The sequence below is a fragment of the Dasypus novemcinctus genome, chromosome 22, assembly GCF_030445035.2.
Source record: "Dasypus novemcinctus isolate mDasNov1 chromosome 22, mDasNov1.1.hap2, whole genome shotgun sequence".
In the NCBI taxonomy this organism is placed as follows: domain Eukaryota; kingdom Metazoa; phylum Chordata; class Mammalia; order Cingulata; family Dasypodidae; genus Dasypus; species Dasypus novemcinctus.
The window spans coordinates 4,147,308-4,164,810 of record NC_080694.1 but is presented as its reverse complement, the minus strand read 5'-3'; the positions used below and the strand labels follow the sequence as shown (position 1 = coordinate 4,164,810).

Genomic DNA, 17,503 nt, shown 5'->3' with positions numbered 1-17,503 from the left:
ATTAAAGGCAATGAAACTATTAAATATCATGATTTAGTGGTGGACACTTGACATTATGCATTTGGCAAAAACCCATAGAACTCTCCAACACAAAGAGAGAACCTGAATATAAACTATGGGCTCTAGGTAATAATAATTTGTCAATATTGTTTAATCAATATTAACAATTATACAGCACTAATTCAAAATGTTAAAAATAGGAAAAACTGTACAGAATGGTGGGTTTCAGGAGATGGAATATGAGAAATACTTGAAATTTCCGTGAAAGTGTTTCTGAATACCTAGAAGTGCTCCAAAGTTTAACGTCCATTAAAAATTTTTAGCCAGTTAAATAATTGACTTCTAAAGATGGTGGTTCAAATTAGTGGCCAATTGGGTGTGATAAAATTCACTTTCATTTTAAATAATTATTATGAAGACAAATACTTGCATGATTTTAGTAAGACAGGAGTTTGTATGATTATATCACCTTTTTTTTTTTTTTTTTAATTTTTTAATTTTTTATTGACTTTGTAATAATATTACATTAAAAATATATATGTGAGGTCCCATTCAACCCCACCCCCCCACCCCCCCTTTCCCCCCCCCCAACAACACTCGTTCCCATCATCATGACACATCCATTGGATTTGGTAAGTACATCTTTGGGCACCTCTGCACCTCATATACATTGGTTCACATCATGGCCCATACTCTCCTCTATTCCATCATGTAGGCCCTGTGGGGATTTACAATGTCAGGTGATTACCTCTGAAGCACCATCCAGGGCAGCTCCATGTCCCGAAGACGCCTCCACCTCTCATCTCTTCCTGCCTTTCCCCATACCCTTTGTCCATTATGTCCACTTTTCCCAATCCAATGCCACCTCTTCTATGTGGACACTGGATTGGTTGTGTCCATTGCACCTTTATGTCAAGAGGAGGCTCAGATTCCACCTGGATGCTGGATGCAATCCTCCCATTTTCAGTTGTAATCACTCTAGGCTCCATGGTGTGGTGGTTGTCCTTCTTCACCTCCATCTTAGCTGAGTGTGGTAAGTCCAATAAATCAGATTGTAGGTGCTGGAGTCTGTTGAGGCTCAGGATCTGGCTATCACATTGTCAGTCCAGAGATTCAAATCCCCTAAATATATCTTAAACCCCAACATTAACTGCACCTCCAGCACACCAGCATGAAAGTCTTATGAAGGGAGATCCCATCTGAGTCCAGATTCATCACACATAAACACCATTTCCAAAGAGGGGCCATCTGCCCTGGTAGTTAACCCCATCGGCCATGACCACAACTCCCATGGGTCTCTTTAGCCCTCAAAGGAACCAATATCTGGGGGTTGTATCTGCTTTATCTGTCTCTCTGACTCTGCTCAGTTGTGCATGAGGGCAAACCTTCTGCCAGCCTCCAGACTCTTTTTTAGAAACTCGTAGCCATATAAACTCATTTCTCCTTTCCATTTCCCCCTTACTTTAGGTCAAACAGCATTTTAAAGTCATGGTATTTTATGTAGACATGGATATTCTGCTGATCCGCATTGAACCTTCCGTATAAGGTCATTTTCCAGTTGCATCATCAGTTGGTAGTTGATAGTGGTCCCTCGTTGCCAGGGAGGCTCATCCCCGGGTGTCATGTCCCACGCTGGGGGGAAGGCATTGCATTTACATGCTGAGTTTGGCTTCGAGACTGGCCACATTTGAGTAACATGAAGGCTGACAGAAGGAAATTCCCAGGCACAAAGTTGCTCTAGGCCTTGTTATTATTTTGGGTCTATCAGCTCACAAGCATAGCCATTAGCATCAGGGGCTCACTGTTGAACCCTCACTCCCTCCCGGTCCCCACCACTGCACCTGGGAGACTGTCGCCGCTCCCCTAGGGACCACGACAGAGCACCACTGGCCAGGAACCCAGCACCCCCCCTACTGTGGTTTTCAACCGTTGCCACTATGAGTATATCCAAACATTGCCATGCACCCTGGACATATGTTCTGTACCGCTCCCTGTCAGTCATATATCACCTGTCATTGGTATCCCATACCAGTATCCCTCCATTGCCATTGTTGAAACACTCTGTGATCCAGAACTCCCCGAAATTTGAAGCCCAATATAATGTCATGGTCCCTTACTAGGGAATGGCATATAGCGATGATTTTAAAGGATAGATAAAGAACTTGGATAAAGTTAGATAAAGAACTTAGATAAAGAATGTTGACTTGAAAAAATTCCACATCCTATTTTTTTCTTTTTTTTTTCTTTTCCCCCCCCCCCCCCCCTAATTATTCAGCTTTTCTTCACAGGAGTCCTAGACCACAGCAATGTATATATATAATATACAGCACTCCCACACATCCACCAGAAAACCTTTTCCCTTCCACAGTGATACTCTTACGCCCTATTCATATCATATTTACTTAAAGTGATGTACAGAGTCTGAGACATTAGCTTTCTAACAAGGTGACATCTGTGTTTACATTATGGTGCATACTTTACGATACACAGTTCTTTACATTTTTAGTTATCCTATGTTTTACATTATGGTTTACATTATCAGTCTGTCATCTCCTATATGTTATGGTGTAATATTACATGTTTTATATCCATCCTTGTGTACTCTCAAGAAACTCCTCTCTTACCCCCCATTTACTTTGGTTCCACACATTTAACGTCCATTTTCCCTTCCACCTTGGTGCCCTCAGTGATAGCCAACCTCCGTTTCCTGAGGAGCCACTTCCAGAGATAGATGGAATAGTGTTCAGGGCCTAACTTGCTCAACTGCCCCAATGCCCTGGGAGCCACCCTTTCTCTCGAGGGATACAGTTCCCTCTATTGGATGGCATTAGTCCTCCCCAGGATGTGGGTCCACCCCCACTCTCACTGCTTGGGTTTCTACCCCATGGTGTCACCCACTCTGGCAGAATGAGCATTTAGACATTCCCCAGGAGCCCGTCCTGCATCAGACCCTCCCCTCCGAGCATTCTAAACAGGTAACCCTCTTTATTATATTTTGATATGATTTTCTCGGCATTTTACTCTCCACCAACACCTGACCCTCTCCTGGTTCGTATGCTACCCCTCCCTCCCCCCACTTTTGGGCAACGTTACCCACCCGTCCCTCCCCAGCCACCCTCAAACCCGCAAAGCCCCAAGCAAAGGCAACCCCCTGCCCCCCTTCCATCTCTTCTTTGTGTTCATACTTACCACCATCTCGTCTTAAATTCCACCCCTGCAGACATCGGCTCATATCCTTCCTCCACCCTCCGATTTCCTGCAAGCCTATCGTTCAGTCTCTTGCTATCTAGGGCAGCTTGTTTATTTCATATCATTGAGGTCATGTAGTATTTGTCCTTCAATGTCTGGGTTGCTTCACTCAACATAAGGTTCTCAAGATTCATCCATGTTATCACATGTGTTTGTAGTGTGTTTGTTCTTACAGCCGAGTAGTATTCCATTGTGTGTATATACCACATTTTATTGATCCACTCGTCTGTTGATGGGCATTTGGGTTGATTCCAACTTTTGGCAATAGTGAACAATGCTGCTATGAACATTGGTGTACATATATTGGTTTGTGTTCTTGTTTTCAGTTCTGCTGGGTATATTCCCAGCAGTGGTATTGCTGGGTCATATGGCAAATCTATGGCTAGTTTTTTGAGAAACCGCCATACTGTTCTCCAGAATGGTTGGATCCTTCTGCATTCCCACCAGCAGTGGATGAGTGTTCCCCTTCCTTCACATCCTCTCCAGCACTTGTATCCTTCTGTTTTTTTCATAGCTGCCAATCTTATGGGTGTAAGATGGTATCTCATTGTGGTTTTGATTTGCATTTCCCTGATAGCTAGAGATTTGGAACATTTTTTCATGTGCTTTCTTGCCATTTGTATTTCTTCTTCGGAGAAGTGTCTGTTTAAGTCTTTTTCCCATTTTTTAAATGGATTGTTTATCTTTTTATTTTCAAGATGTAGGAGTTCTTTATATATGCAAGTTATAAGTTTCTTATCAGATATATGATTGCCAAATATTTTCTCCCACTGTGTGGGCTCCCTTTTTACTTTCTTGACAAACTCCTTTGAGGTGCAGAAGGCTTTAATTTTGAGGAAGTCCCATTTATCTATTAGTTCTTTTGCTGCTCGTGCTTTTGGTGAGATATTCATAAATCCATTACCTATTACAAGGTCCTGTAGATGTTTCCCTACACTGCTTTCTAAGGTTTTTATGGTCTTGGCTCTTATATTTAGGTCTTTGATCCATCTTGAGTTGATCTTTGTATAAGGTGTGAGATGGTAATCCTCTTTCATTCTTCTACATATGGCTATCCAGTTCTCCAGACACCATTTGTTGAATAGGCCACTCTCTCCCAGTTGAGAGGGTTTGGTGGCTTTATCGAATATTATGTGGTTGTATATGTGAGGTTCTATATCAGAGCTTTCAATTCGATTCCATTGGTCTATATGTCTCTCCTTATGCCAATACCATGCTGTTTTCACCACCGTAGCTTTATAGTATGTTTTGAAGTCAGGTAGTGTGATTCCTCCAATTTCGTTTTTCTTTTTCAGTATGTCTTTGGCTATTCGGGGTCTCTTTCCTTTCCAAATAAATTTCATAGTTAGTTTTTCTAGTTCCTTAAAGAAGGCTGCATTGATTTTTATTGGGATTGCATTGAATGTGTAGATCGATTTTGGTAGGATAGACATCTTAATAATGTTCAGTCTTCCTATCCATGAACAAGGAATAGTCTTCCATTTATTTAGGTCTTCTTTGATTTCCTTGAACAATCTTGTATAGTTCTCAGTGTATAAGTTCTTTACCTCTTTAGTTAAATTTATTCCTAAGTATTTGATTTTTTTATTTACTATTGTGAATGGTATTTGTTTCTTGATTTCCTCCTGATCTTGCTCATTATTGGTGTACAGAAATGCTACTGATTTTTGCGCATTGATCTTATAACCTGCGACTTTACTAAACTCATTTATGAGTTCTAGAATCTTCGTTGTAGATCTCTCAGGGTTTTCTATGTATAGGATCATGTCATCTGCAAATAATGAAATTTTGACTTCTTCCTTTCCAATTTGAATGCCTTTTATTTCTGGTTCTTGCCTCAGTGCTCGAGCAAGTACTTCTAAGACAATGTTAAATAGGAGCGGCGACAGTGGGCATCCTTGTCTTGTTCCTGAGTTTAGAGGGAAGGAGTCTAGGATTTCTCCATTGTAAACAATATTGGCTTTAGGTTTTTCATATATACTCTTTATCATGTTCAAAAAATTTCCTTGTATTCCAATCATTTGGAGTGTTTTTATCAAGAAAGGGTGCTGTATTTTGTCAAATGCTTTTTCTGCATCAATAGATATAATCATGTGATTTTTTTCCTTCAATCTGTTTATATGGTGTATTACGTTGATTGATTTTCTTATGTTGAACCATCCTTGCATACCTGGGATGAATCCCACTTGGTCGTGGTGTATAATTCGTTTAATGTGTTGTTGAATACGATTAGCAAGTATTTTGTTAAGTATTTTTGCGTCTAGGTTCATTAGAGAAATTGGTCTGTAATTTTCCTTTCTTGTGATGTCTTTGTTTGGCTTTGGTACTAGGGTAATGTTGGCATCATAGAAGGAGTTGGGTAATGTTCTTTCTGTTTCGATGGTTTGGAATCGTTTCAGCAGGATTGGTGTCAGTTCTTTCCGGAATGTTTTATAGAATTCACCTGTGAAGCCATCTGGCCCTGGGCTCTTCTTAGTTGGGAGATTTTTAATAACTGATTCTATCTCTCTGCTTGTGATTGGTTTGTTAAGATCATCAATTTCTTCTTTTGTCAATATGGGCTGTTTATGTGTTTCTAGGAATTTGTCCATTTCCTCTAGATTGTCATTTTTGTTGGAATATAGTTTTTCAAAATATCCTCTTATGATAGTCTTTATTTCTGTGGGGTCAGTGGTGATATCGCCTTTCTCATTTCTTATTTTGTGTATTTGCATCTTCTCTCTTTTTTTCTTTGTTAGTGTTGCTAAAGGTTTGTCAATTTTGTTAATCTTCTCAAAAAACCAGCTCTTGGTCTTGTTTATCTGTTCAAGTGCTTTCTTATTTTCTATTTCATTTAGTTCTGCTCTTATCTTTGTTATTTCCTTCCTTCTTCTTCCTGTTGGGTTACTTTGTTGTTGTTTTTCTAATTCCTTCAAATGTGCCGTTAGTTCTTCAATTTTTGCTCTTTCTTCTTTTTTGATATATGAATTTATGGCTATAAACTTCCCTCTCAGTACTGCTTTTGCTGCGTCCCATAAATTTTGGTATGTTGTGTTATCATTATCATTTGTTTCAAGGTAGTCATTGATTTCTTTTGAGATTTCCTCTTTGACCCACTGTTTTTCTAAGAGTGTGTTGTTTAATTTCCATATCGTGGTGTGAAATCTGGGCTTCTTTCCCTTGCAAATCTCCAGCTTGACTCCACTGTGGTCAGAGATAATGTTTTGTATGATTTCAATCTTTCTGAATTCGTTCAGCCTTTCTTTGTGGCCTAGCATATGGTCTATCTTGGAGAATGATCCATGTGCGCTTGAGAAAAATGTATATCCTGCTGTGTTTGGGTGTAGCGATCTATATATGTCTATTAGATCGAGCTCCTCTATTATACTATTCAGATGTTTTGTTTCTTTGGTGATTCTCTTTTGAGATGTTCTGTCCAGAGTTGATAGTGGTGTATTAAAATCCCCCACTATAATTGTAGATGTATCTATTCTTTCACTTAGTTTTTCCAGCGTTTGCCTGACGTATTTAGAGGCACCCTTGTTAGGGGCATAGATATTTATGATTGTTCGATCTTCTTGACAGATTTTCCCTTTGACTAAAATGTAGTATCCTTCTTTGTCTCTCACAATTGTTTCACATTTAAAGTCTATTTTGTCTGATATTAATATAGCTACTCCTGCCTTTTTTTGGTTATTGTTAGCTTGTATGATTGTTTTCCAGCCATTCACTTTCAATCTCCATGCGTCTCTGGGTCTAAGATGTGTCTCTTGTAGACAGCATATGGATGGGTCATATTTCCTTATCCAGTGTCCCAGTCTGAATCTTTTGATAGGTGAGTTTAATCCATTGACATTCAGTGTTATTACTATCAAGGATTTATTTGTGTTAGCCATATTTTGATTGGATTTGTGTTTGTCATATTTTGTTTGTATATTTTTTTTTTGTCTTTTTTGTTGTTGTTGTTGGTCTTATACTCTCCTCCAACTTTGCCTTTCCTGTTTTTTCCTTTCTTCCTGCAGAACTCCCTTTAGAATTTCTTGAAGGGGAGGTTTCTTGTTGGTATACTCTTTCAGTTTCTGTTTGTCTGCGAATATTTTGAACTCTCCATCATGTTTGAATGCTAGTTTAGCTGGATAGAGTATTCTTGGTTGGAAATTTTTTTCCTTTAGTACCTTGACTATATCATACCACTGTCTTCTTGCCTCCATGGTTTCAGAAGAGAAATCAGCACTTAATCTAATTGAGCTTCCCTTGTATGTGATGGTTTTCTTTTCTCTTGCTGCTTTTAGGATTTTCTCTTTGTCTTGAGCATTGGATAATTTGACAAGTATATGTCTTGGGGTGGGCCTGTTGGGGTTTATGACTTGTGGAGTGCGCTGTGCTTCTTGGATATGTACATCTGTCTCTTTCAGTAGATTTGGGAAGTTTTCAGCCATTATTTCCTGCAACACTCTTTCTGACCCCTTTCCCTTCTCTTCACCTTCTGGAATGCCTATAATACGTATGTTTGAGCGTTTTGCATTGTCATTCAGGTCCCTAAATCCTAATTGGATTTTTTCTATCTTCTTATTGACCCCTTCTACTATCTGTTTGATTTCTGATGTACTGTCTTCCACATCACTAATTCTCTGCTCTGTCTCTTCTAGTCTGCTGATATTTGCTGCAAGTGTATTTTTGATTTCTTGAACTGTGGTGTTCATTCCCATCATATCTGTTATGTTTTTGCGTATGTCTGCAATTTCCCCTCCAAGTGATGTCTTCATGTTGTTAACCTCTTTCATTACTGCATCAAATTTGTCGGTGATAAATGTTCTGAGATCTTTCATTGCTTGTGCCAAGTTTTGCTCCCCTTCGTGATTATTGGTTTGTTGATTGGATTCAGCCATGTTTTCCTGATTATTGGTTTGGTTCGTAGATTTTTGTTGCTTTCTGGTCATCTCTTTATTTTGACGAATTTAATCAGTTCCTTAGCTTCTTTGTCTGCTCTTGGAGGTTAATTAGTTGTTATTTTTGCACAGGTGTTATATCTTCTCTTTGTCACTTTTTTCTTCTTATTCTAGTTACTTGTTGTTGGTTAAGTTCACTTTAGAGGGAAGTATTAGTGTTGGGGAAAGGCAATTGTGTAAGCAAGGGAAAAGTGTAAAGTTGTATTGGTGATGTATGTTAATAAAGCAGGAATATGAGATCTGGAAGGATGGAGGTTAGATTCATGTAGATTGTATAGAGTTATAGCTGTAGGTAGAGTACCTTTTATGAAGTTGATGACTGAATTTGGGAGGAATATGGTATGAACTACACAGCTATTGTTTTCATGAGAGAGGGAAAAAGAAAAGAAAGGTAATAGTTTCAAGAGTGGATAATAGACAGAAAACAGAACAAAGGTATTAGAAATTAAGAGTTAGACACTTTGTGGATCAAAGAACGGGAGGTGGGGGGTGGAATATAGGAGAGACAGTAGATGATAGTGGATATCAAGATGCAGGGGAAGGGGGATAGTGTAGGTAGCCTAAATCAGTTCACACAGAAATGAGGCAGTGGAGGATGGGAAAACCCAGCAAATGTGAGGTGTTCCCTGTAGCACCTATTGTATACTTGAATTAAAGTAAAAATAAGTGGAAGATGAGGGACAAGAGGGAAAGAGAAAACCGAAAAAAAAAAAAAAAAAAAAAAAAACTTCCCTCCAAATCGATGTCCAGACACCTCCGGACCAGCAAAAATCCCGAAACAATCCGGTCCCAAAGAGTCTCCAACGCCGCCCAGCCGATTCCCTGCAGAAGACTCTAACAGGGATGTTCACTCAGCCGCCATCTTGCCCATCAGCCTATATCACCTTTTAATAGATGCTGGACTGATTCTATTTCAGAGTAATTGCAAATAGTCATACTCCTATTCTTCATGAACATTGATCTTGGTTTGGAATGAATTTAGGAATGGAATTACTTATTTAGAATTATACATATTTTCAAATAAAATAGCTAATTCAAAATTATATTTGAAAATAGTTGTACCAATTTTCTCCCCCCACCAATCATCTCTGTCAATTTTTGTTGGTCCACAGTTTCAACCTCAACTAGCATGTGTCAGTGTCTCTAATTTTAGCCATTCTGGTGAGCTTGCAGCACTCTGTGTTTTAATTTATATTTCCCTGAAAAATAATGGAATTCAATATGTTTCAATATTTGTGTAGAGTTTGATATTATTTATGAATTCCAAAAATAGAAGTTGGATTAAGTTTGTGAACTGGCCTTTGCCTCTGGGCATATTAGATTATCTTGGGTTCAGAAGTTTCACTTTTACTTGATTGGGACCTATCAATAGAATGTTGATATCCCACCATCCTAGTGGGTGGGGACTCACAGAGAAACCACATTGCAGAGAAGAAAGTTTGGTTTTAATGTTGGAGTCCTAGGAAGTAATCACACAGAGGAGCAAAGCAGTTATCTCTGAGACAACTAAGCCCCAGGGAGAGAGACAAAGAGAACCAGTCAGCTGAGAAACTACAGATGGCCTTGTGGAGAGCGCATGAGAGCTGAGTACAGAGAGAAACAAGCCCCAGGAAGAGAGGACCCCAGGAAGCCCAAACAGTTTGCAGACATCAGCAGCTATCTTGCCCCAACACATGGCTAAAGATTTTGGTAAGAGAAGTAACTTAGGCATTATGGCCTGGCAACTCTAAGCTTCTACCCCAAATAAATATCTGATATAAAAGTCAATATATTTCTGGTATTTTACATCAGCACCCATTTGGATGACTAATATACAATTTGGTACTGGAGAGTGGGAAAGCGCTTTTGCAATTACCAAAATGCTGGAACAGTTTTATAAATGGGTAAAGGATATTTCTTGGAGGAATTGTGAGATGCTTGATAGAAAAGACCTACAGTAATATGAAGAGACATTTGTTAGTAATAGTGACTCTAAAGAGACATTTTATGAGGCCTTAGAATTAAATGATGGAACTATTACTGGAAACTGGAGGAAAGGAAATCTGCATTTTAAAGTTGCAGAGAACTTAGCAAGATTGACTCCTGATGCTATACGGAAGGAACAGTTTAAAAATGGTGAGGCTGAGCATTTTGCTGAAGAACTTTCCAAAGTAAACTTGGAGAATGCAGCTTGGATTCTGCTTATAGCTTACATCAAAATGATAGATGAGGGAAATCAGCTATAAGCTAAAGCCTGAATTGTTGGGCACAAAGAAAAGAGAAACTTGTTTGAAAAAGTCCAAGTCTCTGGAAATGAAGTTCCCAAATGATATTCCCCTTTTTGAGGACTTAACTAAACTTGGAACTTGTAAATTAGGATTGAAGATGCAGATATTTGGAAAAACATGTGGAAAGTCTTACTCTCTGATGGCATGAATGCCTGTTTCTTGTATGCTAAACCAACAAGTTTTTTGAGAGAGCTTTATAAACAAAACCACCACTGTCAGCTCGGACTAGAAGGGACATGAAAAGGTGAGATTGAGGAAGAAACAGCTTTAAGAGGAAAAGCATGCAAGCTGAGATCTGGAATTAAAGGCATCACATTGGGCCAAGAGAAGAACCCCACCCATTTGTACATAGAGTGTGAGTTTGGCAACCCCCCCCTCCCCCCCAGTGAAAAAGGTGGATGTTTCCACCCAATGTTTGGGGATGTTTTTGCCACCCCAGGGTTCAGAGAAGGGGAAGCACATTTACCAATGTTAGCGGAGGTTAAGGTCACCACCCCAAAGGTCTGAGAGGGGTGGACCTGCTCCCCATAGATTAGGAAAGGCCAGAAGGTTAACTTTTTCTGATAGGAGTATTAAGCATGTATGCCTAAGGTCAGGAGGATTTTGTTTTCACTTCACTGTACTAGGGGGGTTAACACTCTAACCCAAAGATGAGGTAAAGATTGGCAGTCACCCCAATGCACTAGGAGCGTGAGGTCCAGAGCTTGGTTACCATCCAGATGTTCGATGAGGGTGGAACCAAATAAATTGTAATTGGGCAAACTTGTGGAGAGGGTGGGTCCTCATGAGGCCCCAGGGAGAAAAAACCATTGCATTAAGAATGACTCCCAGAATTTGAAATCAAAGGAGGATGGTCTGCAGGTTTACTGAACTGTAAAGGACCCATGACTCAGGCTTCCCTCTCAATTTCTCCTTACATTAATGAAAATGTTTACCTTTATCTGTCCATTTATATATTAGAAGTAGATACATGGTTTTGTAATTTTCAGAGGTATACAGAGAGTTGTGACTTTGCCTCAAGACAAACTGAATTTCTTTAAACTGATTGTGATATAACTCTGTATTTAGCATTGTACTGATTTAAAGTTTTTTTTTTAATATTGCAATATCTTTTTGGAATTCAGATGTTGGAGTGTAGCTGTTTGATATTATTTATGAATTCCAAAAACATATTTTTTATTATGTTTGAGAAATTGTATTTTCCTCTATGCATATTAGATTATCTTGGCTTCATAAATTTCACTTTTACTTGATTAGGCCATGTCAGTAGGATGTGGTGCCTCTCCCCACATGGTGGGCAGAGACTCACAGAGGAAGTGCACCATAAAGAAGACAGTTTAGAGTTTTAATATTGGAGCCCAGGGAAGTAAGCACTCAGAAGAGCAGAGCAGCTGAGTTCAGAGAGAATTGAGCTCTGGGGACAGAGGAACTCAGGAAGCCTGAACCCTGGCAGACATTGGCAGCCATCTTGCTCCAACACGTGGCAGCAGACTTTGGTGAGGGAAGGAAATTTTGCTTTATGGCCTGGTAACTGTAAATTTATACCCCAAATAAATACCCTTTAAGAAAGCCAACAGATTTTTGACATTTTAAATCAGCACCCTTTTGACGGACTAATACCGTTTGGTAACCCTTTTCATTATTTGTGTGTGTGTGTGTGAAATTGTGTATTGGACTCTTTATATGAGATTTTTGTTGATTATATGAGTCAAAAGAATCTTCTTTCACTTTTTGGCCTATCTTGTTACACTTTCATAGTAATTTCCTTAAGGAACAGAATTCATTGATTTTGCATGCTGCAATTGATCTTTTTTTTTATATTTGGGATTTTTTTCTGTCCTGATTTATTTTTTAACTATAAATCAGAAGAAATTCTGCTATATTATTTTTTTTAACTTTATATTTTACCATTCAAATTTAGACCAATAAAATACATGGAATTGATTATTATGCCTTGGGCAATATAGGCTCAAGTTTCACATTTAACTATATGGAGATATATATATATATATAATTGACTCAGCATCTTCTGTTAAAAAAGGAAGAAAAAAAAAACACTTTCCTGCAGTACAGTGTTTGATATCACTCATGTCATATACATGTATGGTTCATTTTAGAGTATGAGCTTTAATAGAGAAAGAGATATGATAGATAGGTGTGGACAGAAGCCTAGAGAGAGACTTTTCTCATGACTATTCTGATATATGAAGAGGGGACCTTTACCACCCTATCTTCCAGGATGAATGGAGGAGTCCTGGGTGCTTCAGGTCCAACCTTGTCCTCCAATGGGGATAAGGAGGAAGCAGGGTGGTGGGTAACAAGTGACTGATAATGCAGAACACCCATTGTACAACCACAACTTCTGATCACTCAGATATGGGTGACCTCTCTGAAATTCCAACCAAATCTTGGAGCAATGAAGAGAAAGCCATGACCACATTATGATAACTGAGTGATGATACTTGGATATTCCATCCCCACTGAAGAGATATTGCAGCAGGACATTGATAATATAATTAGAAAGGGCCCCCTGAATTGGGTAACACACTAGCTCTCTGTCTATTCCCAGGACTTCCTCTGGGACCTCTATCAGTGGGCTATGTTCTTGACATTACAGATCAATGGGTTACCAGGGACATAACAGACAGTTTCTCCAGTTGAGAACTTTGAAAAAATACAAACTAGAAGAAGGGCCATGGGCTTGACAAGTACAAATTGCCCCTGCATGGCCATTCTGCACAATCTCCAGATACTATCACAAGATGAGGACAAGGGTCATGAAGATCCTTTGCTTCTCCCTAAGGCCCCAAATGAGGAGTCTGACCTCTAGGAAAGACCTCTTTACCCAAACTTGACTAAATTGAAAATAGCCAAGTGTTCAAACACCTCCCCCTCCATCTGGGAGCCAAAGGCTTTACACTCCAATGCATGTACAATTTGGAGGAACTTTTGGATTAGGAGACCTAGGTCACTATTAATCTGGGAGATTCTGAGTGAAGAGGGAGATGAGTAGTGCCAGGAGATTTCAGGCATTCCAATTGGATATGGGACTAAAAGTTTACCACCACACTGTTCAGTTGGTCTCTTTGGCCCTTGAACATCCCTGTGGTCATGTTTAACCCCAGGGAATGCATTGTAAGGATTGATATCCTGTACCACTGACATCTCAGTAAAGGTTGATGGGATATGTTCCTCCAATGTGAAGAATTCTAGCCATTACTGTTAGCCAAGTGATGGACCATGAACCTGAGGGCTCCTATCTCTTCACTGCATTGTCCAACAGTAGCAATAACACCTGCCTGGTGGGAAAAAGGAAATTACTGAACTTATAAAATACCTACTATCTGCATCTGGTAGCTACCAAGAAGTTCCCAGATGCATCCCAGGGCTACTCCCTCTTCAATAGGACATCCTATTGGAAATTGGTGGGAAAAGAAAAGATGACTAAGAGCTCTTGAGTCTCCCTAAACCCAGAAATCCCCATCATGTCTGGGTGCTGGATAGTTAGAACACTCACCCAGGCAGTGCCCAAAACATAGTATCATCAAAAGAAGCTGCATTTACAGGACCTTACTCACCCAGGTCCCCAGGGAGTAACATGCTTTCATGAGCAGGTGGAGGAGGGCCCCCTCAATAATCTTGTTGCTACACAAGATGAGGGTCCTTCCCTCCCTGCATTGGCATCCTGGGGTCCCTGACTCAAAGATGCATGACCAGTTGTTCAGCATTAATTCACAGATGCATTGGCCAAGCTGAAGGATGGCATTAAAAATTTATGAAGTTCAGATTTTATTTTGTAGAATGTTGGTGACCATTAAATAATTTCAAGACATTAAGTGATATCTTTCATGGAATACCTATGAAAATATAGAAACGAGTTCTAAGAAAATTAAATCTGTCCCTGTCATCCAGCAATCTGAGATAACAGACACAGATAAAACTGTTTGCAAAATTAATAGTAAATGACATTTATTATTGTGAAGCTTAAATAACAGATTTTAGTCTTTCTTGTTTTCTTATTTAACATTTTATGTTTTAAATTTCCTTTATTACACTACTTCAGCTGTACCCAACAAATTTTGATCCATTGTGACTTCTTTATCTTCAGTTGAAAGATTTTACACAATTTTCTTGTAGTGTTTTTTTTTTTTTTTCTTTTGACCCTTGGATGATTTAGAATTGTGTTTTAAACTTCCATTTATTTGGAGATTTTCTAGATATGCTGTGTGATTTCAATTATTTTAAATGTATGATTTCTGTTCATTTAAAATTATTGAGACATATTAAGGAAGGCCCAGCACTTGGTCTGTCTTGGTAAATATTCAATAAGGACTTGAAAAATATATGTATTCTTCATTTATGCATAATTTTCTTTAAATGTCCATTGGTTTAAGTTTGTTGATAGTTGTGGTAGGTTGATTTATGTACTCTAGAAAAAATCGTGTTCTTAATTTAATCCATTCCTGTGTGATTCATGTAAGTAGGAGTGTTTGAAGATGTTATTTTTAAAAATAATTTTATTGATACATATTAATAAAGGATGTGGCTTAACTGATAGAGCATTCATCTACCATATGGAGGGTCCAGGGTTCGATCCCCAGGGCCTCCTGACCCATGTGTTGAAATGGCCAATGCACAGTGCTGCCATGCACAAGGATTGCTGTGCCATGCAGGGGTGCCCCCACATGGCGGTACCCCATGTGCAAGGTGTGTGCCCCACAAGGAGAGCCACCCCACATGAAAGGAGCACAGCCCACCCAGGAGTGGCACTGCACACATGGAGAGCTGATGCAGCAAGATGATGTAGCAACAACAAGGAAGAGACATAGTTTCCCAGTGCCACCTGATATTGCAGGGGGGCTCAGAGGAACACACAACAAATGGACACAGCAGACAATGGGGGGGGGGAAGGGGAGAAAAAGAAATAAAATAAATCTTTTTAAAAAGGAATATATTTCTTCCAAGTTGTACAATCAATGGAATTTTATGTAATCACATTGTTGTGTATTCATCACTTCAGTCATTATTAAAGCAAAATCATTATTTCAATATTAACAATAATAATAAGGAAATCCCTCAGCTCTCAATCTCTGTGCTTCCCCCACTGTACATAGCTGCTGTTTCTGACTATTCTAACCAATGTATATAATGAATGGCTTTTAGTATAATCAGATTATTGTGCAGTCATCATCTTAAATATTCCAGAACAATTTCATTACTCTAAAAAGAAAGACTCCAAACCCATTAGCATTCCTTCTTCAGACCTACATAACAACTAATTTATCATCTTTATGAATTGATTTATATTTACATTTTATATAAATGAATCATATAAAACAATTAATCTATCATCTTCATGAATTGATTTATGTTTACATTTTATATAAATGGAATCCTATAATATGTAGTACTCTGTATTGTGTTTCCTTCATTTAGTACAATGTTTTTTTGCCTGATATTAACATTTTATGTATTAACTTACATTACTTCAGTTTCAAGGAAAAGTGGTCTTATATGTGGGTACAATATATGGGTACAATTGTACCCATATTCATATTTCACATAATATATTTAGTTCATAATCAGGCAATCATACAGTATCTTTCCTTTTGTCTGGCTTGCTTCACTCAACATAATGTCCTCCATGTTCATCCATGTTGTCATAATTTTCACAATTGTATTTCTTCTTACCACTGAATAATATTACACCATATTTATACTCCACAATTTGTTTATCCATTAATCAGTTGACAGACACCTGGGTTTTTTCCAACTTCAGGCTATCATGAGTAATGCTTTCATCATGATATCTGCACACTGATATTCATCACACCGTTATTCATCTGTGTGCAGATATCTATTTGTGTCACTGCTGAAGATGTTACTTTTTTTTTTTTTTTAGCCAGCCAGGAAGTCATTTATTGGAGGGCAAGGGTCAGGGGGTCAAGGGGTCAGGGGGTCAGGGGGTCAGGGGAGGGCAGTGCTGGCAAAGCCCTCATGAGTGTAGGGCCCGCCACTTGTCCAAGGGGCCACGGTTGGGGATGTATTTCACCCCACAGCCGTCCGGGATGAGGCGCTTCTCGGCCACCATGTCTTCAAATTCATCAGCATTGAACTTGGTGAAGCCCCACTTCTTGGAGATGTGGATTTTCTGGCGGCCAGGGAACATGAATTTGGCCCTGCGCAGCGCCTCAATCACATGCTCCTTGTTCTGCAGCTTGGTGCGGATGGACATGATGACCTGGCCAATGTGGACCCGGGCCACCGTCCCCTGAGGCTTTCCAAAGGCACCTCGCATACCCGTCTGGAGCCTAGATTGGGGATGGCACGAGGTCACAGACAGGGCCAGCAACAGGCAAGGAAGGGCTGTCTCCAAGTTCCCTTAGGGCAGCCTGTACAGGCAAGAGGCCACATACACTACCAAGGAGGCTGCTGTCTGCAGCCACTGCACACCGGGCCCCCACGGGGAGAGGGGGCTGGTCGGCTTAATTGGCTGCAGATGAAGATGTTACTTTTAGCTAAATTGTGGCTAACTCAATCAGGTTGGGTTTAATTTGGGATTAGTGGATCTTGAATGAGATTCAGACATGGAAAAAGTCAAGTCAAGGAACTAGAAGTCAAACCTATACAAGACATGGAAGAAAAAGGAGGTGAGTTATCATGTGCATTCCTTTCTTATAGAAAAGTCAAGCACACAACAGTGTGGGCAGCCAGCTCAGAATGCCACAGTCTTTAGGAAGAAGTATTGATATGACCTTGGTGACATCTTGATTTGGGACTTCTAGCTTCAAAACCATGTGCCAATAATATTCATTATTTAGATTTTGTAGTTGCAGTTGGTAAATTAAAACAAGGAAGTTGCTTAAATATCCATGCTATTTTCTTGTATGCTTCTTTGAATTAGAGAAAAATGTTAAAAACCCCCATGATTGTGGATTTAAATATTTCTCTATTAAAGGATCATTTTTTGCATTATGCACTTTGAAACACTATCATTAAATGCATACAGTTTTTGGATTGTTATATTCTCTGGATATTTTAAAGTTTTTCCCTTTATTT

General features: G+C 39.2%; 1 protein-coding gene and 1 non-coding gene across 2 annotated transcripts; both read right to left on the bottom strand.

Annotated features, from left to right (window-relative positions):
- Positions 1-16,382: 16,382 nt before the first annotated feature.
- Positions 16,383-16,770, bottom strand: LOC101424084 (large ribosomal subunit protein uL16-like). Its single transcript, XM_058285038.2, has one exon. It carries the CDS (start codon positions 16,740-16,742, stop codon positions 16,440-16,442), a length of 303 nt encoding a protein of 100 aa, XP_058141021.2. The 5' UTR covers positions 16,743-16,770; the 3' UTR covers positions 16,383-16,439.
- A 38-nt stretch (positions 16,771-16,808) lies between these two features.
- Positions 16,809-16,943, bottom strand: LOC111761723 (small nucleolar RNA SNORA70). Its single transcript, XR_002795001.2, has one exon. It is a non-coding gene; the product is annotated as a small nucleolar RNA SNORA70 (small nucleolar RNA).
- Positions 16,944-17,503: the final 560 nt, after the last annotated feature.